The 27,219-nt window shown below is 35.9% G+C and overlaps 1 protein-coding gene across 3 annotated transcripts in view; it reads right to left on the bottom strand.

Annotated features, from left to right (window-relative positions):
* Positions 1-27,219, bottom strand: part of COP1 (COP1 E3 ubiquitin ligase) — a 230,194-nt gene that overhangs the window by 103,348 nt on the left and 99,627 nt on the right. For all 3 annotated transcript variants that reach the window (XM_060091213.1, XM_060091217.1, XM_060091214.1), the window contains 2 exons: positions 5,939-6,053; positions 1,737-1,872 (listed from right to left, as the gene is read on the bottom strand). In XM_060091213.1, the coding sequence (XP_059947196.1) occupies positions 1,737-1,872; positions 5,939-6,053 (251 nt within the window). The remainder of the gene's footprint in view (positions 1-1,736; positions 1,873-5,938; positions 6,054-27,219) is intronic.

The raw sequence follows: 27,219 nt of genomic DNA, 5'->3' as shown, positions 1-27,219 counted from the left end.
ACATCACTAATCATTAGGGAAATTCAAATCAAATCTAGGCAATCAAACCTAACCTCATACCCAGTAGAATGGCTACTATCAAAAAAACAAAATAAATACTGGCAAAGATGTGGAGAAATTGGAACCCTTAGGCTCTGCTGGTAGAAATGCAAAATGGTATACCCCTGGTGGAAAATAGTATGGCAGTTCCTCAAAAAATTAAAAATAGAATTACCATTTGATCCAGCAATTCCATTTCTGGGTATATGCCCAAAAGAATCGCAAGCAAGGTCTCAAAGAGATAGTTTTACACCCATGTTCACAGTAGCATTATTCACAGTAGCTAAAACATGGAAGCAACACAAGTATCCATTGACAGACAGATGACCATAATGTGTTATACACATGCAATGGAATGTTATTCAGCCTTAAAAAGGAAGGAGATCCCGACATATGCTATAGCATGGATGTACACTGATGACACCACACTAAGCGAAATAAGCCAGTCACAAAAAGACAAATATTGCACCATTCCACGTATATGAGATACTTGCAATAGTCAGAATCATAGACAAAGAAAGTAGAATGGTGGTTGCCAGGACTAGGGGCAAGAGGGAACAAGGAGTTATTGTTTAATGGGTACGGAGTGTCAGTTTTACAAGATGTCAAGTATTAAAGAGATGGATGGTGATGACAGTTGCACAGTATTATGAATGCATTTAATACCGCTGAACAGTTATTAAGATGGTAAATTTTATGTCATGTGTATTTTACCAGAATAAAAAAAATTCTGGAAAAAAGAAAAGATATCAATCACATCAAAATTTGTGAGATGCAGTTAATGCAACACTTGGAGGGAAATTTATAACACAAATTATCTATATTAGAAAAGAAGAAAGGTTTCAACTCAATCACTTCAGTTTCTACCTTAAGAAGCTAGAAAGATAAGAGCAAATTACTCCTAAAGAAAGCAGAAAATGGGAAATAATAAAGAGTAGAAATTAATGAAACAGAGAACAGAAAAATAGTATCAATAAACCAGGAGCTGGTTCTTTGAGAAGATAAATAAAATTGAAAACTTCTAAGCCAGACTATTAAGTATAAAAAAAAAGGGAAACAAATTTCTGAAATCAAGGATGAGAAAAGAAAAATCATTACAGAATCTAAAGACATCAAAAGGATAATAAAGGAATACTATAAACACTTGTATGCCAGTAAATTCAACAACCTAGATGAAGTGGACAAATTCCTTGAAAGGCATAAACTAAAAATAATGCTCAATCAAGAAGAAATGGATAACCTGATTAGCCTTACATCTCTTCTAAAAATTGGATTTGTATTTAAAAATCTTCCCTCAAAGAAAACTCAAGACCAAGATGGCTTCACTGGGGAACTGTACAAAATATGTAAGGAAGAAATAACACCAATTCTTTACAAACTCTTCTAAAAAACTGAAGAGGAGAGAGCATTTATTAGGAGAGCACACCTTGTCATTAAAACCACACAAAAGAATTACAAGAAAACAAACTGCAGCCCTATGAGGCGGATACTAACAATCATTACATTTTAGAGATAAATTGAGGACTAAAGAGATTCAGAAACTTGCCTAAGACTGCAGAGCTAAAAATTGGCAGGCAACCTGGATTTCAGAAGAGGCTCTTAACCATAACACTATAACTGCTTCTCAAATTCAATTAAATTCTAGACACTCCTGAAAAAGAGAATAGTAAGAAAATAGTATGCTGCCCCATACTTACCTAGAAACTATGCTGGAACCATTATAGAGATCACTAGCATATGATAATGTAGCCAAAGGTCGTACTGAATTATATCGAGTAAACTTGGACAAGCATTCCTGAAATTCATCCAACTGGCTCGCAGTTCGACTGTCATCTGTATGAAGAAAAAATAAAATAAATGAATTGAACTGCAAAATAAGTCAAAGAGCAATATCCACAGACTAAAAACTATATTCTACACACAAACAACAACTCTTCAAGAGTACTTAGAGAGGACTAACATACACAAATTAATAAGCTGATCTTTCAACTTTTAAGAAAAATTTCTCAGTGGTTCTTGAAAGACACTCTCTTTCAACACCAGTAAGAACATACTGTGAATTCTTTTTCTTTTTTAAGCAATAATTTCTTACAAAAACAAAAAAAAGTACCTCTGATCAAGAGAAGTTAAATCATTTATTAAAACAAAATCCCTTATCAATGAAGAAGGGTGAGGGTGGAGAGACAAGTATATATACTGGACAGGGTATTTGTTAAAGAAACATGTTTACAGGGATACATCTTCATGTTCATGTTTATTTATAGTCAAAACAATTAACAATAACATAATTTAGATTAAAAATTGATTTTTAAGTAAAAAGAAAGTGAAATATTTGTTCACATAATACTTTGAAGTGTTTCAAATCCAATTATGGGACAAAAGTAAAAAACTGTAGTGTATGAATTATTAATTTTCAAAATCAAACTTAAAATAGGTTCACTCAAATGTCTTGGTAGAATATGGAAAACAATAATTCCATCCAACAGAACTCTTTACAAATACTTTGAATAAAGTCCATTTCAGTAAACTATTCATAACTAAATGATGTAGAATTTAAATCATAAAATCAGGTTATAAAGGACCTGAGAAGATAGCTAATTTACTCTCCAATGTAGAAACAGGCCTACAGTGAAAGCATGAATAAAAACACTGTTTTTCAAAACTGCTTAAAGTTTGGACTTGCATTTTCCCTTCCAAAGAAAGAAAAGAACACAATTACTTTAGTTAGCTTTCTATATTGAAACTTGAAATAAGCCTGTTACAACACTGTGTTTTTATACCTTCTTCCTTATTCTTAGCCCATATACATATACACACACAGAACTTTTTAAAGGTAAATTTTTGTAATTTCCCTTCTTAAATGTCCTCTGAAAATACTAGTAAGCAAAAAGAAATTAAGCTGTAAGAACCATTAAGTCAAAAGAGTTACTATTACTCTACTATATGACATATAATAAAGAACTTATTTATTTTATCTGGAGATTTCCTGTTATCTTGAATTGCTGACATGAAGAACTTTATCTAACAATTATTATAAAGAAAAACAAACAATTATTTGAGGAAACTAAGTAAGCTTCTGTCCCTAATATTTTACATTTTAAAGATTTAAACACTAACTTAACATAGTCATCTAACAACCTACATTAAAAGGGCTCAATTTTGTAGTGTTTCCATTCTAGAAAATGCAGAAGGAACAAACCCAATTAGCATGAAATATCAAAATGTTATTGAGCTAAAGTACTTGGTCCACAAAAATTATTCTCAGGAAGTTCAACATATTATAAATAAAACATAGGTTACTGCAAAAGGGGGGCGGGTATCAACTGTACTGCAAAGTAGTTTGGATACAACATGCATCCAACCATGTAACTGGTTCTTTTTATATATAACCCTATTACCGTGAGCTACTTAATGTAGTAAATACTGAAAAGACAGTTACTTTATAGCTAACCATTTAAAAATTCTTTTAATATTAATATATTCTTTCAACATTTTGACATCAATCCCTAAGTACATAAAATTCACAAGCATTTAAGAATATCTATTCTGCAGAAGATCACAATCCTTTTCTAGGGTAGTTGAACTTCTGGCCATCATATCCACTCATTTAACACCTACTTTCAACAGAAGTTATAAAAATAACACTAAAAGCAGTTATTTCAGTATCAGAAAGCACAGAGGTTAGATTTCACTTATCTGGTTGTAAAAAGGTAGGACTTTGTTTGCTTGGTTGGTTTATGATCAATACCCATCACATATCTCATGGCATATCACCTCTCCTATTCTAATTACAGATTAGTTTGCAAAAGTGTGTTCAGTGTCTCTTCTCTCTTCTAATGCTTTATAATTTAGCTTCTCTTTCAATTAAAATTAAGAGTTCAAATCATTTATTTCTTAGTCTTCATGTCTCATTTTCATAGATGAAAATAAAAGTTGGGGATGAGGAGTGTATTCTCATTTGAAAATATACAAAAGGACAATCAAACTCTTAAGTACCCCATTACAAAGAAGTTTAAATTTCCTCTTTACAGCCAAGGACACTAGGAGGGACTCCATATTCAGCAATATGATTAGTGTAGACACTGCAAATTTGTTAAGTTAAATTTGAGATTCCTAAGAACTAAAGACAACATGTGTTAAGTACAATACAGCCATGTCTACAAAAATAAAAATCTAATCTTCCTCCTGGTTTTAACTTACTAGTCTACCTCCCTATAAAGCTATATCTCCAAAACAAATTAAATTGGTTTCTGATTACCTTTACTACCCTACAGCATGCTTATGCTATAGTTATTTACAAATTATTAATCAATAGCCTACTCCAATCTCTCTTTCCGATCTTGCTCTCTCTCTTTCATTGTTGTGGCCTCTCCCGTTGCAGAGCACAGGCTCCGGACGCACAGGCTCAGTGGCCATGGCTCACGGGCCCAGCCGCTCCGTGGCATGTGGGATTCTCCCGGACCGGGGCACGAACCCGTGTCCCCTGCATCGGCAGGAGGACTCTCAAGCACTGCGCCACCAGGGAAGCCGCCCTCTCTCTTTTTTTTAATGTCTGCCATTTGCCTGTGGTTGTATTTCAACATCACACCAACAAATAACACCTGAAAGGGTTAACATGAACCCTCTGCCAGTCAGTAGAATGTAGGTCTAAGACCACTTTCAATGTAACAGCTTCCTACTATAGTTTATAGACTATTACAGAAGTTTAATAAGGAGCTCAATTCTCAAGACAATACAATGAGAGCTTTCCATCTGTATGAAAACTGTTGACTATTAATTTCAAACACACTTATAAACAAAGTTTAGCTTTCTTCTAGTCTTCAGAGGAAAAATGCTATGTGAATCTATATACATTTTTCTGCCACCTCCAGTCCTGAGGCAAATTTCTCCAAAGATTCTCTCTCTATAATGTGTGGATTATAATACAAACATGCCTATTCAAGAGAAAACCAAGGCAAAATTTTTAACAATTAATAAAATGTCAGACATTTTTTTCCTTGGTGGTCCTCATTTTGAGCAGGTGTATTACAAATGACATCAATTAATTGAGAATCTAACTTATACCAAGCATTGTATTTTACATGCATCATCTATAAACCTTAAAAATAAAACCTGTTGGGTCGGTATCAATGTCCCTACAGCACTGGCGAGCAAAGACACCAAGAAAGGCTAAAGATCAGAGAACTAACAAAAAGGGAACAGAACTCTGTTACTTTCCTATAGCAATAAAAGTATTCTAAACATTTGTGTACAAATCTTTGCATAAGTTATTTCCTCTACTTTGAATATGTTTCTAATTACCTTTTTTAGTTAATTAATACTAGCCTTGACTAAATACAACATCTCTGAAATCCCTACAGGAATCATTTTCTTACATTTCTCCATTTTCAATGTGGCATGGCTTTTTCACTCCCAGTTATATTAGTGGATATTCTTCTCTATACCCTTAATGCCCTTTGCATATGTATATAACATAAAATATCACACAGAATTATTTACCTGTTGCTTTCCCCCACTAAATTCATAATACTCCTTGACGACAAGAACAAGTACTTTCATCTTTTTATTCTTAGCACACAGGATATTGCTTAGAACTTAATAAATGCTGAAGAATAGAAGGCAACTGAATGGAACTTATTTTTGCTAGCTACATATTCATGGCTGATTTGTTTTTAACTTTATACAGCTCACTATATACAGATTAAAAATTCCCAAATAAAGAAAGAGAACAAAAATAGATATGGAAAAGCAATATTCTCCAAGATGTCTAAGAACCTCCACAATACTGTGCTAGACTATGTTGAAAATAGACACTTTTGCTTTCCATAAATCCAGCATAAGAAGCTAGATATGGATATGAAATATGAATCTGAGATATTTTAAGAAGTTCTGAATGTACCTGAGATACGAGACATCCTTGTAGAAAAGTAACACTGCTCTAAGTCTTCAAAATGAGCAGTGAGTCGTTTTCGTCTTGATGCTAATGTGCTGTTATACCAGGGCTGTTTCTTTGTCTAAGGTGATAACAAGAAAAGACACTTGTAACTGAGAACAAATCATACTATTTCTCTGCACAGAATATCCAAATCCTTGAATATTTAATTTCAAAAGTTCACATTAAAATACTTACAAATAGCAAAATCCCGTAGTTCTTAGACCGTATTTTGAATTCTTATTTTAAAGGGAAAGTAGGTCAATTTTATGAGAATAAAATGGAATCTTCTTTCAACTCTCCAAATTAAATGAAGATAGACTCCATTATAAAGGCTATTCTAAAACTTAGAATTTTGAGAATTTTACTTTAATATGCATCAACTGTTAGAGAACAATTACCAAAAGAAAACTAGTTACGGCCTCATCATCCCTATATTGCAACCTATACCTTGTGAATAATAGGAACACTGCTTGGCTGTACAGAATAGGTATTTAAATTAATACTGATTATTAGGTTAAGAGGTAGTTAATATCTATAGTCTGACATATACATTAGAAGACCCAAATAACTAAATCACACACACACACACACACACACACACACACACACACATATATATATACTTAGAGAACAACAACAAATCTGAAATACACTGGAATATAAATCTTATTTAAAAAGTTTATAATCCTAAATATATAATATCACCAACACCATGTTAATTAAAAGGGTATGAAAACCCTTCCACAAATGGTTACTAACCATTATGCTTGTGGCACATTAACAGATAAAGAGATAAGACACATAATGAGATCCTGAGATGACATAAGTTCACCAATAAGAATACCAGAAGTGCAAATGTATTAAGTAAGAAATATTAAGTTACTACAATGAACAAAAAACACTTATCTAAAGTGAACTCTTGCTAAAAGTAGATGGTAACTAAGAATTATTTTAAAGCTGTGCTTGGATCAAAAGAAAATAAGACTATTTTCCAAAAGATAAACAACCAAACAGGAAGCTGAACTCAGAGAGGTAACGGCAAACAAAATATAAGAGTATAGAAAAGGGGAAACAAGACGACAATCTGATTTGAGGACAAATACCTACAAAAGAACAAGTATTAGATTTGGAGAATAAAAAGAGAATTTGCAAAGTGGGAGATAAATCTGAAAGAATTACTCAAATTGAAGGAATAAAGTCAAGAAGACAGAAAAATTTGTAAGAGAAGAAAAGAGACAACAGAGACAGAATAATAAGGTTTATTCCAGAAAAAGAATTCAGAATAATAATAGTGAAGGTGATCCAGGACCTCGGAAAAAGAATGGAGGCAAAGATCGAAAAGATGCAAGAAATGTTTAACAAAAACCTAGAAGAATTAAAGAACAAACAAACAGAGATGAACAATACAATAACTGAAATGAAAAACACACTAGAAGAAATCAATAGCTGAATAACTGAGGCAGAAGAACAGATAAGTGAACTGGAGGACAGAATGGTGGAATTCACTGCTGCAGAACAGAATAAAAAAAATGAATGAAAAGAAATGAAGACAACCTAAGAGACATCTGGGAAAATATTAAATGCAACAACATTCACATTATAAGGGTCCCAGAAGGAGAAGAGAGAGAGAAAGAACCCGAGAAAATATTTGAAGAGATTAGAGTCAAAAACTTCCCTAACATGGGAAACAAAATAAACACGCAAGTCCAGGAAGCACAGAGCATCCCAGGCAGGATGAAACACACCAAGACACATAGTAATCAAACTGGAAATAAAGACAAAGAAAAATTACTGAAAGCATCAAGGGAAAAAAAACAAATAACATACAAGGGAACTCCCATAAGGTTAACAGCTGATTTCTCAGCAGAAACTCTACAAGCCAGAAGGGAGTGGCATGACATATTTAAAGTGATGAAAGGGAAGAACATACAACCAAGATAACTCTACCCGGCAAGGATCACATTCAGATTTGATAGACAAATCAAAAGCTTTACAGATAAGCAAAAGCTAAGAGAATTCACCACCACCAAACCAGCTCTACAACATATGTTAAAGGAACTTATCCAGGTGGGAAACACAAGAGAAGAAAAGGACGTACAAAAACAAACACAGAACAATTAAGAAAATTGTAATAGGAACATACATATCAATAATTACCTTAAATGTGAATGGATTAAATGCTCCAACCAAAAGACACAGGCTTGCTGAATGGATACAAAAACAAGACCCATATATATGCTGTCTACAAGAGACCCACTTCAGACCTAGGGACACATACAGACTGAAAGTGAGGGGATGGAAAAAGATATTCCATGCAAATGGAAATCAAAAGAAAGCTGGAGTAGCAATACTCATTTCAGATAAAATAGACTTTAAAATAAAGAACATTACAAGAGACAAGTAAGGACACTACATACTGATCAAGGAATCAATCCAAGAAGAAGATATAACAATTGTAAATATATATGCACCCAACATAGGAGCACCTCAATATAAAAGGCAACTGCTAACAGCTATAAAAGAGGAAATCGACAATAACACAGTAACAGTGGGGGACTTTAACACCCCACTTACACCAAACAACAGATCATCCAAACAGAAAATTAATAAGGAAACACAAGCTTTAAATGACACAACAGACCAGACAGATTTAATCGATTTTATAGGTATTTAATATTTAATAATACTGATATTTAATTGATTTTCTTCAATCCAAAAACAGCAGATTACACTTTCTTCTAAAGTGTACACAGAACATTCTCCAGGATAGAACACATCTTGGGTCACAAAGCAAGCTTCAGTAAATTTCAGAAAACTGAAATCATATCAAGGATCTTTTCTGACCACAATGCTATGAGATTAGAAATCAATTACAGGGAAAAAAATGTAAAAAACACAAACACATGGAGGCTCAACAATACGTTACCAAATAACCAAGAGATCACTGAAGAAATCAAAGAGGAAATCAAAGAACACCTAGAGACAAATGACAATGAAAACATGACAATCCAAAACCTATGTGATGCAGCAAAAGCAGTTCTAAGAGGAAAGTTTATAGCAATACAAGCCTACCTCAAGAAACAAGAAAAATCACAAATAAAAGACAAAAAATCTAACCTTACACCTAAAGGAACTACAGAAAGAAGAACAATCAAAACCCAAGCTTGGCAGAAGGAAACAAATCATAAAGATCAGAGCAGAAATAAAAGAAATACAAACAAGGAAAACAAGAGCAAAGATCAACAAAACTAAAAGTTGGGGGTGTTTTGTGTGTGGTAAATGGGCCTCTCACCGCCGTGGCCTCTCCCACCATGGAGAACAGCCTCCGAATGCGCCAGCAGCCATAGCTCACGGGTCCAGCCGCTCCATGGCATGTGGGATCCTCCCGGACCAGGGCACAAACCCGCACCCCCTGCACTGGCAGGCGGACCCCCAACCACTGAGCCACCGGGGAGCCCTAAAAGCTGGTTCTTTGAGAAGATAAACAAAATTGATAAACCATTAGCCAGACTCATCAAGAAAAAGAGGGGGAGGACTCAAATCAATAAAATTAGAAATGAAAAAAGGAGAAGTTACAACTGAAACTGCAGAAATGCAAAGCATCCTAAGAGACTACTACAGACAACTCTATGCCAATAAAATAGACAACCTGGAAGAAATGGACAAATTCTTAGAAAGGTATAACCTTCTAAGACTGAACCAGGAAGAAACAGAAAATATGAACAGACCTATCACAAGTAATGAAATTGACACTGAGATTAAAAATCTTCAAAGAAACAAAAGTCGAGGACCAGATGGCTTCACAGGGGAATGCTATCAAATATTTAGAGAAGAGCTAACACCCATCCTTCTCAAACTCTTCCAAAAAAATGCAGAGGAAGGAACACTCCCAAACTCATTCTATGAGGCCACCATCACCCTGATACCAAAACCAGACAAAGATACTACAAAAAAAGAAAATTACAGACCAATATATCTGATGAATATAGATGCAAAAATCCTCAACAAACACTAGCAAAGAGAATCCAACAACTCATTAAAAGGATCATACACCATTATCAACTGGGATTTATCCCAGGGATGCAAGGATTCTTCAATATACGCAAATCAATCAATGTGATACACCATATTAACAAACTGAAGAAGAAAAACCATATGATCATCTCGATAGATGCAGAAAAAGCTTTTGACAAAATTCAACATCCATTTATGATAAAAACTCTCCAGAAAGTGGGCAAAGAGGGAACCTACCTGAACATAATAAAGGCCACATACAACAAACTCACAGCAAACATCATTCTCAAGGGTGAAAAACCGAAAGCATATCCTCTAAGATCAGGAACAAGACAAGGATGTGCAATCTCACCACTATTATTCAACATAGTTTTGGAATTCCTATCCACAGCAATCAGAGAAGAAAAAGAAATAAAAGGAATACAAATTGGAAAAGAAAAGGTAAAACTATCACTGTTTGCAAATGACATGATACTATACACAGAGAAACCTAAATATGCTAGCAGAAAACTAATAGAGCTAATCAATGAATTTGGTAAAGTTGCAGGATACAAAATTAATGCACAGAAATCTCTTGCATTCCTATACACTAATGTTGAAAAATCTGAAAGAGAAATTAAGGGAACACTCCCATTTACCACTGCAACAAAATGAGTAAAATACCTAGGGATAAACCTATGTAGGGAGATAAAAAATCTGTATGCAGAAAACTATAAGACACTGATGAAAGAAATTAAATATGACACGAACACATGGAGAGATAGACCATGTTCTTGGATTGGAAGTATCAATATTGGGATAATGACTATATTACCTAAAGCAATCTACAGATCCAATGCAATACCTATCAAATTACCAATGGCATTTTTTACAGAACTATAACAAAAAAATCTTAAAATTTCTATGGAGCTTCCCTGGTGGCGCAATGGTTGAGAGTCCACCTGCCAATGCAGGGGACGCAGGTTCGTGGCCCGGTCCAGGAAGATCCCACATGCCGCGGAGCGGTTAGGCCCGTGAGCCACGGTCGCTGAACCTGCACATCCGGAGCCTGTGCTCCACAATGGGAGAGGCCACAACAGTGAGAGGTCCGTGTACCGCAAAAAAAAAATAAAGTAAAATAAAATTTGTATGAAGACACAAAAGACCCCAAATAGCCAAAGCATTCTTGAGGGAAAAAAACAGAGCTGGAGGAATCAGACTCCCTGACTTCAGACTATACTACAAAACTACAGTAATCAAGACAATATGATATGGGCACAAACGCAGAAATATAGATCAATGGAACAGGATAGAAAGCCCAGACATTAACCCACGAACCTATAGTAAACTAATCTATGACAAACGAGGCAAGGATATACAACAGAGAAAAGACAGTCTCTTGAAAAAGTGGTGCTGGGGAAAACTGGACAGCTACATGGAATGGAATGGAATTAGAACACTCCCTAACACCATACACAAAAATAAACTCAAAATGGATTAGAGACCTAAATGTAAGATCAGACACTATAAAACTCTTAGAGGAAAACACAGGAAGAACACTGTTTGTCATAAATCACAGTACGATCTTTTTTGATCCACCTCCTAGAGTAATGGAAATAAAAACCAATTAAACAAATGGGACCTAATGAAACTTAAAAGCTTTTGCAAAGCAAAGGAAACTATAAACAAGATGAGAAGACAACCCTCAGAATGGGAGAAAATATTTGCAAATGAATTAATGGACAAAGGATCAATCTCCAAAATATATAAACAGCTCTTGCAGCTGAATATTAAAGAAACAAACAACCTAATCCAAAAATGGGCAGAAGACCTAAATAGACATTTCTCCAAAGAAGACATACAGATGGCCAAGAAGCACATGAAAAGCTGCTCAACATCACTACTCATTAGAGAAATGCAAATCAAAACTACAATGAGGTATCTATTCCTCACACTAGTCAGAATGGGCATCATCAGAAAATCTACAAATAACAAATGCTGGAGAGGGTGTGGAGAAAAGGGAACCCTCTTGCACTGTGGCAAGGTGGGAATTTTAAACTGATACAGCCACTATGGAGAACAGTATGGAGGTTCCTTAAAAAACTAAAAATAGAATTACCATATGATCCAGCAATCCCACTACTGGGCATATACCTAGAGAAAGCCATAATTCAAAAAGACACATGCACCCCAATGTTCACTGCAGCACTATTTACAATAGACAGGTCATGGAAGCAACCTAAATGCCCATCAACAGACAAATGGATAAAGAAGATGTGGTACATATATACAATGGGATATTACTCAGCCATAAAAAGGAACGAAATTGGGTCATTTATAGAGACATGGATGGATCTAGAGACTGTCATACAGTGAAGTAAGTCAAAAAGAGAAAAACAAATATCGTATATTAACACATATATGTGGAACCTAAAGTGGTAGAGATGGACCGGTTTGCAGGGCAGAAATTGAGACACAGATGAGGAGAACAAATGTATGGACACCAAGTGGGAAAGTGGCGGAGGGGTGGGGGTCGGGGAGTGATGAACTGGGGGATTGGGATTGACATATATACACTAATATGTATAAAATGGATAACTAATGAGAACCTGCTGTATAAAAAAATAAATTAAAAAAAATGAATAATAAGGTTTAAAATATGGGCCCCCAGAGACCCAGAAAAGAGCAACAGACTGAAGAAGACATATCTGATGAGTTGGTGCTGACAATTTTCCAGAACTGAAAACATACATGAATACAGACATAGAAATTATTCCTACCAAGAAGGATAATTAAAAAGAAATCCACAGGGCGTCCCTGGTGCTGCAGTGGTGAAGAATCTGTCTGCCAATGCAGAGGACACGGGTTCAAGCCCTGGTCTGGGAAGATCCCACATGCCGCAGAGCAACTAAGCCCGTGCGCCACAACTACTGAGCCTGAGCTCTAGAGCCCACAAGCCACAACTACTGAGCCCACATGCCACATCTACTGAAGCTTGCATGCCTAGAGCCCGTGCTCCACAACGAGAAGCCACCACAATGAGAAGCCTGCGCACTGCAACAAAGACTAGCCCCTGCTCGCCGCCAACTAGAGAAAGCCCGCGCTCAGCAACAAAGATCCAATGCAGCCAAAAATAAATAAAAATAAAAATATGTTAATTAAAAAAAAAGAAATCTGTAATTAGGCACACTAAAGCAAAACTATGTTTTTGTACAAAACAGAAAAAATTTAAAATCAGACAAACAGAAAAGTTAATTCACCTAACAGGAACAATTAAACAAGCAAAATACTTCTCAAAAGCAATAAGAGAAGTTAGAACAAAGTAAACTTTGGTTATCCTTAAAAAGTTGAAATAAAATAACCCTAACCTAAAAAAAAAAAACTGTCCTGCAACAACATGAGCAAAATATTTTTTCATGTAAATGAAAACAAGGATTATCACCAATAAGCTACTTCTTAAAAAATTTCTGAAACCATGTAATTGAAAAGTTCAACAACACAAACCAGAAGGTCTGAGACACAAAATGAAAGAGAAGCAAGGAAACTAGTAACCAAGTAAGTGATTTTAAATATTGTTTACATACATTAATTATAATATCTAATTTATGGGTTTCACGAATAAGACAGAATAAATACACCGAAAACCAGCATATACGTCAGAAGAGAGGGCCCAGATACTTTTACATGAAAATTCTACCAAATATTCAAGGAAGACATAACATCAATTGTACACAAGCTCTTTCAGAAAACACTTCCCAATTTGTCTTCTGAGACCAGCATAGCTGTAATACCCAAACCCAACAAGGACTCTAGGGAAGGGAAGGAAAGAAGAAGGGGAATAAAGGCCTTCATGAAAACAAGCACCCACAACAAAATAACAGCAAATCAATTTCAACAACATGTAAAAAGAATAACTCATCGTAACTAAATGGAGTTCAGTCCAAGAATGCAGGGTTGTTTTCATATTAGAAAATCCATCAACGCAATTCATCAAGTGGGCAGAATAAAGGAGTTATCCATATAAAAATTTCTGCCTGGTTTGCAGGGCAGAAATTGAGATACAGATGTAGAGAAAACACGTATGGACACCAAGGGGGGAAAGCAGCGGGGGGTTGTGATGAATTGGGAGATTGGGATTTATACACTGATGTGTATAAAATGGATGACTAATAAGAACCTGCTGTATAAATAAAATTAAAAAAAAATTCAAGACATGCATAAAAAGCATCTGACAGGGCTTCCCTGGTGGCGCAGTGGTTGAGAGTCTGCCTGCCGATGCAGGGGACATGGGTTCGTGCCCCGGTCCGGGATGATCCCACATGCCGCGGAGCGGCTGGGCCCGTGAGCCATGGCCGCTGGGCCTGCGCGTTTGGAGCCTGTGCTCTGCAACGGGAGAGGCCACAGCAGTGAGAGGCCCGCGTACAGCAAAAAAAAAAAAAAAAAAAAAAAAAGCATCTGACAAAATTCAACACCTATACATGTTAAAATTTCTCAACAAATTAGGAACAGAAGGAAACTTCCTCATCTTGATAAAGAGCACCTACCAAAATGTAGAGCTAAGTTGAAGTATAAGGGGGAAAGGGGAGGGAAAAAGAGGAAAAAGAAGAGAAAGGAGATGTGGTGAGAGGAGAGGAGGGGAGGGAAGAAGGAGAGGAGAAGGAAGGAAGAGGTGAGGGGAAACAGAAGAGAACACACAAAGATTAGAAAAGGTAAAAATATCTTTTTGCTGATCATATGATTTTACATAGAAATTCCTGAGAATCTACAAAACTACTAGAATTAATAAATTTAGAAAGAAAATTATTTAGCAAGCTAATAAGGAACATGGCTAATGTACATAAATCAACTGTACGTTTATATATTCTCAACAAAGTAGAAAATAAAAAATTTAAAATAATTGTATCAATAATAGCATCAAAAAGAATTAGAAATTACTTTAATGAAAGCATGGAAGACCTCTATATTACAAACACAAATACTGCCAGGAGAAATTTTTAAAAGACCAAAATAGATGGAAAGATATACCATATTCATGGACTGGAAAGCTCAATATTGTTCGTGTGTTACCATTATGGTAACTGGGTAAATGGCACAGGGGCTCTGTTTTGTTTTGTTTTTTAATGCTTTTTGTTTTGTTTTGGCCGCACCACGCAGTTTGTGCAATCTTAGTTCCCCAACCAGGGATGGCTTGAACCCAGGCTGCCAGTAGTGGAGGCATGGAGTCCTAACCACTGGACCACCAGGGAATTTTCATGGGCTGTATCTGTATTAATTTTTACAACTGCATGTGAATCTACAATTATCTCAAAATTTAAAAATTTATTTTTACAACTCTAAAGAAACTTAGGAATAAACTTATGAAGAAATTAATAAAACCTAGACTCATTCTCATTGCGGTGGCTTCTCTTGCGGCGGAGCAAGGCCCTAGGAGTGTGGGCTTCAGTAGTTGCAGCACACAGGCTCAGTAGTTGTGGCTCATGGCCTTAGTTGCTCCGCAGCATGTGGGATCTTCCCATACCAGGGCTTGAACCTGTGTCCCCTGCATTGGCAGGTGGATTCTTAACCACTGCGCCACCAGGGAAGCCCACAAAATGTACTAAATGAAGATAAATGATATTCCATAACCATGGGCCTGTGAGTTGTTTGGGAGCAGACTGTATCAGTCTGTCAGCACTGTTTAGTAATAATAAGTGAATTTATGATTCACCTGATTTCAGTGGAGCCTGTAACTTAATGGCTGGTCACATAACTAGAATGCACTGCCCATGTGACTAGCTTAAAATAAGAGATCCGACCTCAAGCCAAATTTGAATTTCCCATTACTAAGGTGCTTGAGATGCAAGCTACTAGTGGTTCTGAACCTGGAGACAAAGCAATTCCTCTGTGACTCGGTGGTAGAAGGACAAAGAAGACTGTGCCTGAAGTCTTCATATCCCTTTCAAGGAGTACCCTTCTTCAGCTTGGCTGTACTATATCCATTGCCTATAATGAAGTTCCAGAAGTATAAACTGCTTGATTCCTGTGAGTCCTTTCATCAAACACTTAAGGTGATTAATATATAATTAATGGATACATATTATAATATGTTATATATACAGATATATGTATTTCCTAGCTCTGTCCACTGAGAAGACCTACAAGCAATGATGCTCTAAGTGAAATGAGCACACTTAAAACTCAGATCTTCGGCTTCCCTGGTGGCGCAGTGGTTGAGAGTCGGACTGCTGATGCAGGGGACATGGGTTAGTGCCCCGGTCCGGGAAGATCCCACATGCCGTGGAGCGGCTGGGCCTGTGAGCCATGGCTGCTGAGCCTGCGCATCTGGAACCTGTGCCCCACAATGGGAGAGGCCACAACAGTGAGAGGCCCACGTACCGCAAAAAACAAAAAACAAACAAACAAAAAAACCCAGATCTTTGTTTTGAAATACCATTCTTCATTAAAAGAAAACAGGGCTTCTTGGGTACACGGCTGATTCCAGGACTGGGGCAAGGTAAGTATAAGATGATGCTGGTATATCTTGTTGTCTAAGAATGTAAGAAGTTACTTAAAGAATGATAAGAACATGAAAATCAGCTTGAAGGAGTTCCAACTAGACAAACGGAACAATTTGAGTTTCAAAATGATTAACAGAAAAAATTAAAATTCCATGATTCCATAACCTTATAAACAAACAAAGAGGGAGGGAGGGAAAGATCCTCCCTTTCAGCAGAAATGCTAATGAATAAATGTGGAAGTATTACTCAGCTATTAAAAAAATGAAATAATGCCATTTGCAGCAACATGGATGGGCTTAGAGATTATCACATTAAGTGAAGTAAGTTAGACAGAGAAAGATGATACTGTATGATATCACTTAAATGTGGAATCTAAAAAAATGATACAAATGAACTTATTTACAAAACAGAAATAGACTCACAGACATAGAAAGCAAACTTATGGTTATCAAAGGAGATAGCACAAGAGTGGGGATGGATAAATTAGGAGTTTGGGATTAACATATACACACTACTCTATATAAAATAGGTAAATGATAAGGATCTACTGTATAGCACAGGGAACTATACTCAATATCTCATAATAACCTATAATGGAAAAGAATCTGAAAAAGTGCACATATATATATATGTGAATCACTTTGCTGTATACTTGAAACTAACACAACACTGTAAACTAACTATACTTCAATTAAAAAGTTTAAAAAATGTGGAAGAAAAAACGAATTAAAAACTATCATTTGGACAAAACACATTAATAATTATTTCAAGTAAGATTTATTAAGAGATGCTCAAATGGAAGAAAATGGTAAATTTACAGCGGACAAATCTGGCAGGCACTACCTTAATCAGGTGATCGGAGTTAACATCACCAGTACTGAGCAAACTCATATCATATGGGTCAAGATATGACAAACTAACAAAGGATACCACATCGGTTCTGTAGTATTCCTGATAAAAATGGATAATCTGAATCTAGTTATAAGGAAATACCACACAAACTCATATTAAGGAACGTTCTAAAAAATTAATAACTTATACTATTCAAAAACGTCAACATCATGCACAACTAAGGAACTATAACAATTTAGAGGAGATTGAAGAAACATGACAACTAAAGGCAACCAGTGATTCCGGATTCATACTGGAGAAGGAAATTTTTTTTCTTTTGCTATAAAAGGATATTAGTGGCAAAACTGCTGAAATTTAACTACATTATCTCAGATAATAATATTGCATTAACATTCAATTTCCTGATTTTACTAACTGTACTAAGCTTATATAAAAATTCTAAAGCAAGATGAACAGGCAATTATAAAACTTCAGTGGTATAAAAAAATGGTTTCTGGCTTCACCTACATTATATTATTAACATTTTTTTCAATTCAATTTCAACTATAAACATTATTTTTAAGAGTAGTAAAATAATATACCTGATAGCTGTACCATAGTTTCCATAGCTATTCTACTATGATTGCGTGTATTTATTTTTCTAGAATTTTTGATTTTATAAATAATACTGGTATATAATCTTTACATAGTACTTTGAATCATTTCTTATAAGAAAGTCCTACGTTTATCACTACCAAATCACACATTTTTAGCATTTCTCATATGTATATATCACCAAATAGTCTTCCTGTAAGACAACCAACTCTCTCCCTCCTCCCCTTTTCCCCCTCTCTCAGTCCCCCATCCCATCCTCAACACTACATGTACATGCACACAGCAAGCAAGAAGATTTCCCATTTTGAAACATCCTTAGCCATACCTATTAGGTGACTTCTTTGGTACCTTACACTACTTCATACTGTGCTTTTATTATGTAGGAAGTTGAGTATTATTTCATATGTGAGCTGACCATCTGAATTTGCCTTTTTCCCCCCTGTTCTTCATCTTTTTTAAAAAAATTTTTTTGGAGCTTTCATCAAAAGAATGAAATTGGTTTAAGAAACTTTTTTCATTTCGAAGCAATGTGAAGCAACTGATAAAACCTTTCCCACTTTGGCTTTAAAAGCTTGTTTATGGTGCTTTCTTATATATAGCCCTCTTTTTTTCTACAATTCTATTATTATTTAAATCATTATTTAGCTGATCTGGACACTTACAGTAACAGAAAAAACAGAAAGCTAAATTTCCTTCAAATGTTTCCTGGCTAACACTTCATAATTTACTTAATCTTCCCTTTTGACTCCCTCTTGTGAGAGCACTGGAATCACAACTAACTACTGAACAATCATCGACAAGAAGACACTGGAACTCACCAAAAAACATACCCCACAACCAAAGACAAAGGAGAAGCCACAATGAGATGCTAGGAGGGGTGCAATCACAATAAAATCAAACCCCATAACTGCTGGGTGGGTGACTCACAAATTGGAGAACACTTATACCACAGAACTCCACCCACTGGAGTGAAGGTTCTGAGCCCCACGTCAGACTTCCCAATCTGGGGGCCCAGCAACGGGAGGAGGAATTCCTAGAGAATCAGACTTTGAAGGCTAGTGGGATTTGATTGCAGGACTTCGACAGGACTGGGGGAAACAGAGACTCCACTCTTGGAGGGCACACACAAAGTAGTGTGCACATAGGGACCCAGGGGAAGGAGCAATGACCCCATACGAGACTGAATAGACCTACCTGCTGGTGTTGGAGGGTCTCCTGCAGAGGCGGGGGGTGGATGTGTCTCACCATAAGGACAAGGACACTGGCAGCAGAAGTGCTGGGAAGTACTCCTTGGTGTGAGCCCTCCCAGAGTCACGATTAGCCCCACTAAAGAGCGTGGGTAGGCTCCAGTGTTGTGTCGCCTCAAGCCAAACAACCAACAGGGAGGGAACCCAGCCCCACTCATCAGCAGACAAGCAGATTAAAGTTTCACTGAGCTCTGCCCACCAGAGAAACAGCCAGCTCTACCCACCACCAGTCCCTCGCATCAGGAAACTTGCTCAAGCATCTTAAATAGCTTCATCCACCAAAGGGCAGAGAGCAGAAGCAAGAAGGACTACAATCCTGCAGCTTGTGGAACTAAAACCACATACAGAGAAAGATAGATGAGATGAAAAGGCAGAGGGCTATGTACCAGATGAAGGAACAAGATAAAACCCCAGAAAAACAACTAAATGAAGTGGAGATAGGCAACCTTCCAGAAAAGGAATTCAGAATAATGATACTGAAGATGATCCACGACCTCGGAAAAAGAATGAAGGCAAAGATTGAGAAGATGAAAGAAATGTTTAACAAAGACCTAGAAGAATTAAAGAACAAACAAACAAACATGAACAATACCCGAGCTGAAATGAAAAATACACTAGAAGGAATCAATAGCAAAATAACTGAGGCAGAAAAACGGATAAGTGACCTAGAAGACAGAATGGTGGAATTCACTGCCATGGAACAGAATAAAGAAAAAAGAATGAAAAGAAATAAAGATAGCCTAAGAGACCTCTGGGACAATATTAAACACAACATTTGCATTATAGGGGTCCCAGAAGAAAAAGAGAGAGAGAAAGAACATGAGAAAATATTTGAAGAGATTATAGTCGAAAACTTCCCTAACATGGGAAAGGAAATAGCCACCCAAGTCCACGAAGTGCAGAGAGTCCCATAAGGATAAACCCACAGAGAAACACACAAAGACACATAGTAATCAAATTGACAAAAATTAAAGACAAAGAAAAGTTACTAAAAGCAGCAAGGGAAAAATGGCAAATAACATACAAGGGAACTCCAATAAGGTTAACAGCTGATTTCTCAGCAGAAACTCTACAAGCCAGAAGGGAGTGGCATGACATATTTAAAGAGATGAAAGGGAAGAACATACAACCAAGATAACTCTACCCAGCAAGGATCTCATTCAGATTTGATAGACAAATCAAAAGCTTTACATATAAGCAAAAGCTAAGAGAATTCACCACCACCAAATCAGCTCTACAACAAATGCTAAAGGAACTTCTCTAAGTGGGAAACACAAGAGAAGAAAATGACCTACAAAAACAAAACACAAAGCAATTAAGAAAACGGTAATAGGAACATACATATCAATAATTACCTTAAATGTGAATGGATTAAATGCTCCAACCAAAAGACACAGGCTTGCTGAATGGATACAAAAACAAGACCCATATATATGCTGTCTACAAGAAACTCACTTCAGACCTAGGGACACATACAGGCTGAAAGTGAGGGGATGGAAAAAGATATTCCATGCAAATGGAAATCAAAAGAAAGCTGGAGTAGCAATACTCATATCAGATAAAATAGACTTTAAAATAACGAATGTTACAAGAGACAAGGAAGGACACTACGTAATGATCAAGGGATCAATCCAAGAAGAAGATATAACAATTATAAATATATATGCACCCAACATAGGAGCACCTCAATACATAAGGCAACTGTTAACAGCTCCAGAAGAGGAAATTGACAGCACCACAATAATAGTGGGGGACTTTAACACCTCACACCAAACAACATATCATCCAAACAGAAAATTAATAAGGAAACATAAGCTTTAAATGATACAACAGACCAGGTAGATTTAATTGATATTTATAGGACATTCCATCCAAAAACAGCAGATTACACATTCTTCTTAAGTGCACATGCAACATTCTCCAGGACAGATCACATCAAATCAAGCCTCAGTAAATGTAAGAAAACTGAAATAATACGAAGCATCTTTCCTGATCACAATGCTGTGAGATTAGAAATCAATTACAGGGAGAAAAATGTAAAAAACACATGGAGGCTACACAATACTTTACTAAATAACCATGAGATCACTGAAGAAATCAAATAGGAAATCAAAAAATATCTAGAGACAAATGACAATGAAACACGACAATCCAAAACCTATGGGATGCAGCAAAAGCAGTTCTAAGATGGAAGTTTATAGCAATACAAGCCTACCTCAAAAAGTAAGAAGTCTCAAATAAACAATCTAAACTTACACCTAAAGGAACCAGAGAAAGAACAAACAAAACACAATGTTAGTAGAAGGAAAGAAATCATAAAAATCAGAGCAGAAATAAATGAAATAGAAACAAAGAAAACAATAGCAAACATCAACAGAAGTAAAACTTGGTTCTTTGAGAAGATAAAATTGATAAACCATTAGCCAGATTCATCAAGAAAAAGAGGGAGAGGACTCAAATCAATAAAATTAGAAATGTAAAAGGAGACATTACAACAGACACTGCAGAAATACAAAGTATCCTAAGAGACTACTACAAGCAACTCTATGCCAATAAAATGGACAACCTGCAAGAAGTGGACAAATTCTTAGAAAGGTATAACCTTCCAAGACTGAACCAGGAAGAAATAGAAAATATGAACAGACCGATCACAAGTAATCAAATTGAAACTGTGATTACATATCTTCCAACAAAAAAAGTCCAGGACCAGATGGCTTCACAGGTGAAATCTATCAAACATTTAGAGAAGCACTAACACCCATCCTTCTCAAACTCTTCCAAAAAATTGCAGAGGAAGGAACACTCCCAAACTCATTCTATGAGGCCAGTATCACCCTGATTTCAAAACCAAAGATACTACAAAAAAAGAGAAAATTACAGACTAATATCACTCATGAATGTAGATGCAAAAATCCTCAACAAAATACAAGCAAACAGAATCCAACAACACATTAAAAGGATCATACACCATGATCAAGTGGAATTTATCCCAGGGATGCAAGGATTATTCAATATATGCAAATCAATCAATGTGATACACCACATTAACAAATTAAGGAATAAAAACCATATGATCATCTCAAGAGATGCAGAAAAAGCTTCTGACAAAATTCAACACCTATTTATGAACATAACTCTCCAGGAAGTGGGCACAGAGGGAACTTATCTCAACAAAATAAAGGCCATATATGACAAACCCACAGCAAACATCATTCTCAATGGAGAAAAACTGAAAGCATTTCCTTTAAGATCAGGAACAAGACAAGGATGTCCACTCTCACCACTATTATTCAACGTAGTTTTGGAAGTCCTAGCCATGGCAATTAGAGAAGAAAAAGAAATAAAAGGAATACGAATTGGAAAAGAAAAAGTAAAACTGTCACTGTTTGCAGATGACATGACACTATACATAGAGAATCCTAAAGATGCCACCAGAAAACTACTAGAGCTTATCAATGAACTTGGTAAAGTTGCAGGATACAAAATTAATGCACAGAAATCTCTTGCATTCCTATACACTAATGATGAAAGATCAGAAATAGAAATTAAGGAAACACTCCCATTTACCACTGGAACAAAAAGAATAAAATACCTAGGAATAAATCTACCTAGGGAGGCAAAAGACCTGTATGCAGAAAACTGTAAGACAGTGATGAAAGAAATTAAAGCTGATACAAACAGATGGAGAGATATATCATGTTCTTGGATTGGAAGAATCAATACTGTGAAAATGACTATACTACCTAATCTACAGATTCAATGCAATCCCTATCAAATTATCAATTGCATTTTTTTTACAGAACTAGAACAAAAAATCTTAAAATTTGTAAGGAGACACAAAAGACCCCGAATAGCCAAGACGGTCTTGAGGGAAAAAAATAGAGCTAGAGGAATCACACTCCCTGACTTCAGACTATACTACAAAGCTACAGTAATCAAGACAATATGGTACTGGCACAAACACAGAAATAAAGATCAATGGAACAGGATAGAAAGACCAGAGATAAACCCACGCACCTATGGTCACCTAATCTATGACAAATGAGGCAAGGATATACAATGGAGAAAAGACAGCCTCTTCAAAAAGTGGTGCTGGGAAAACTGGACAGCTATATGGAAAAGAATGAAATTAGAACACTCCCTAACACCATACACAAAAATAAACTCAAAATGGATTAGAGACCTAAATGTAAGACCGGACACTATAAAACTCTTAGAGGAAAACATAGGAAGAACACTCTGACATAAATCACAGCAAGATCTTTTTTGATCCACCTCCTAGAGTAATGGAAATAAACACAAAATTAAACAAATGGGACCTAATGAAACTTAAGAGCTTTTGCAAAGCAAACTATAAACAAGATGAGAAGACAACCCTCAGAATGGGAGAAAATATTTGCAAATGAATTAACGGACAAAGGATCAATCTCCAAAATATATAAACAGCTCTTGCAGCTGAATATTAAAGAAACAAACAACCTAATCCAAAAATGGGCAGAAGACCTAAATAGACATTTCTCCAAAGAAGACATACAGATGGCCAAGAAGCACATGAAAAGCTGCTCAACATCACTACTCGTTAGAGAAATGCAAATCAAAACTACAATGAGGTATCTATTCCTCACACTAGTCAGAATGGGCATCATCAGAAAATCTACAAATAACAAATGCTGGAGAGGGTGTGGAGAAAAGGGAACCCTCTTGCACTGTGGCGAGGTGGGAATTTTAAACTGATACAGCCACTATGGAGAACAGTATGGAGGTTCCTTAAAAAACTAAAAATAGAATTACCATATGATCCAGCAATCCCACTACTGGGCATATACCCAGAGAAAACCATAATTCAAAAAGACACATGCGGGCTTCCCTGGTGGCGCAGTGGTTGAGAGTCCGCCTGCCGATGCAGGGGACACGGGTTCGTGCCCCGGTCTGGGAAGATCCCACATGCCGCAGAGCGGCTGGGCCCGTGAGCCATGGCCGCTGAGCCTGCGCTTCCGGAGCCTGTGCTCTGCAGCGGGGGAGGCCACAACAGTGAGAGGCCCGCGTACCACAAAAAAAAAAAAAAAAAAAAAAAAAAAAAGACACATGCACCCCAATGTTCATTGCAGCACTATTTACCACAGCCAGGACATGGAAGCAACCTAAATGCCCATCAACAGACAAATGGATAAAGAAGATGTAGTACATATATACAATGGAACATTACTCAGCCTTAAAAAGGAACGAAATTGGGTCACTTGTTGAGAGTTGGATGGATCTAGAGACTGTCATACAGTGAAGTAAGTCAGAAGGAGAAAAAAATATATCATATATTAATGCATATATGTGGAAACTAGAAAAATGGTACAGATGAACTGGTTTGCAGGGCAGAAATTGAGACACAGATGAGGAGAACAAACGTATGGACACCAAGGGGGAAAGTGGTGGGGGGGCAGGGGGGATGAAGTGGGAGACTGCGATTGACATATATACACTAACATGTATAATGTATAAAATGGATAACTAGTGAGAACCTGTTCTATAAAAAAATAAATAAACTAAAGTTCAAGAAAAAAAATCTTCCCTTTCACCACTGATCTGCATATCCACCTTCACCATGGGGTAAACTCTTCATTACCTTTCAGTTAGATTTTACATTTTTTATTGTGCCCATTTTGTTACAGCAGTCTTAGAATACATTATAATAACTTAATGGGCAAATGCCCTTGTAATTATTATACCTCTGAAGCATTCATTCTATAAATTACCATTAAAGTCAATTGGTCACACTCTCTACTGACCTTTAAAAAACATTCTTGAGGATTTTTAATTGGAATCACATTAAGTTATGGTTATTGGTCTATTCAAAATGTTTAACAATTGCTTTAACCTATTTTAATATTTTTTATTTTCCTTGAAAATTATACATTTTATTAAGACTGCTATTTTTATTAATATGCATCAGCACTAAGTTATTTTAATCTACTCAATATTATAATAGCCAATTTCAATTATATATTGTAACATATAGGATCTTTTTATTTCTCTCTACATTTGCCATCTTAAGTTTTTCCCAGTTTCTTGAGTTCAATGCCTAGTTCATTTATTTGTATTCGCATCTAAAAATGAATTCATTTAATTATACAATTTTTTAGGAAAATTCTGACCAAAATTTCATAAATTTTGATATATAATATTTTCACTAGCATTATTTTCTGAATTGTTTGTAGCAACGTCTGTATACTCTTTGACACAAAGGTATTAAGAGAAGTATTTAGTTTTCTCTTTTCCAGACTAAGTAGTTATTTATTTGAGGTTCTGATTCAGAGAATGTAGATGGTACAATTTATTCTGTTTTAGAATCAATCCAGTTTTCTAAATGCTCTAAGATTACTATAAATAATGTATATCCCTTGATGCAAAGTATAAAGTGAGACAAGTACCTATTAAACCAAGTTTGACTCATCTCAAAGAAAAAATCCAATGTCTTTATAATGACGTAAGAAAATCATGCACCAAAGTGGCCTCTGTCATGGTTCTTACCTCATTTCTATTTTTCTCCTCCTTCCTCATTCCTCTCCAGTCATACTGGACTTCTGGACTGTGTCTGGCATTCTTGTACCTTAAGGCTTATGTACTTATTTTCACTCGGCCTAGATCTTCCCGGATATATTCACATAGCTTGCTCCCTCACCTCCTCTTTGTTCAAAGGTAATCTATTCTTATTACTATTAGTATCTGTCCAACTAGACTGAAAGTTTGGCTACAGCATGAATTTTTGTCTGTTTTGTTTTTGTTCAATAACCAGAGCCTATAATAGTGTCTGGTAAATAGGAGGTACTCAAAAAAACTTTTGGTTGAATAAATTAATATTTAAAAGCACCTGCCCTGAAGCCATAATGCCTGAGTTAAAATCTCTGCTATATTACCTTGGGCAACCTCCTCAACTTCTCTTTGCCCTAGTTTCCTCCTCAATAAAATAGAAAATAATAGTAATAGTACTTATCTCATAGGGAAATTCTAAGAATTAAAGTAGTTAATACATGTAAAGTACATTGAGCAATGTCCATGAATAGTGAATGCAAAATAAATGTTACCTAAATATTTTTATTTCTACTTTAATTACTTCTTGAATTATACAGTAGGCCCTCCATATCCGCAGGTTCTGCAACTAAAAATTCAATCAAACGCAGACAAAAAAAAATCCGCCCCCCCAAAAAAAGAAGAAGAAATTCCAAGAAGTTCCAAAAAAGCAAAACGAATTTGCAGCTACACTGGCAACTATTTACACAGTATTCACATTATATTTAAAACTTTTTGTATAGCATTTACTACATTATATTAGCTATTACAAGTAATCCAGAGATGACAAAGTATATAGGAGGATGTGATACCCAGGTTATATGCAAATATACACCAATTTATCCAAGGACTTGAGCAACCTTGGATTTTGGTACCTGCAGGGGTTCCTGGAACCAATCCCCCATGGATACTGAAGGATGACTATACCTTAAAATCTCTTAGCATGTTTAACTTTTAATCAATTTTTGAAAATTTCTAATAGGTTTTGCTTTATATAAATACCAATGCTTTATATTATGTCACACAAATTACTACTACTTTGTGGGATTATACCTTTCATTATGTGAAAACCTGTATCTGTCTTCTATGATTTTTTCCTTGAGTTCTACTTTGGTCTACTTTTCTTTTCTTTTTTGTTGTTTGTTTGTTTTTGTTGTATTCCTTATCATTCTTATATTTGCCAGGCTTATCCTCAACTACTCCTTCGTTTTCAAGTCTTTCTGTGTCAATCTGTTTTAAGTCTGTCTTGTCTAAAGAGTATACCTAGAAATGAAGCCTAAGGACTTCGGCACAATATGTCGTATTAGTTATAGCCCATAAGCACTAGTAGGTTTTCCTCCTCAGCAACTTCCCTGTCCTCCAGCATATACTAAGGTTGGAGTCTCCTGAAAGACCCAGACTACATCTAAAAGCACACTTTTACTCTGTATACAGTGACTCACATGTTAGGTGGACTTCCTAAGTATTCTTTTTATCTTTATAAATTCTTTTTAAGTTTTCA

Source organism: Mesoplodon densirostris, chromosome 2, assembly GCF_025265405.1.
Source record: "Mesoplodon densirostris isolate mMesDen1 chromosome 2, mMesDen1 primary haplotype, whole genome shotgun sequence".
Taxonomy (NCBI): Eukaryota; Metazoa; Chordata; class Mammalia; order Artiodactyla; family Ziphiidae; genus Mesoplodon; species Mesoplodon densirostris.
This window is presented reverse-complemented; position numbering and strand designations above follow the sequence as displayed.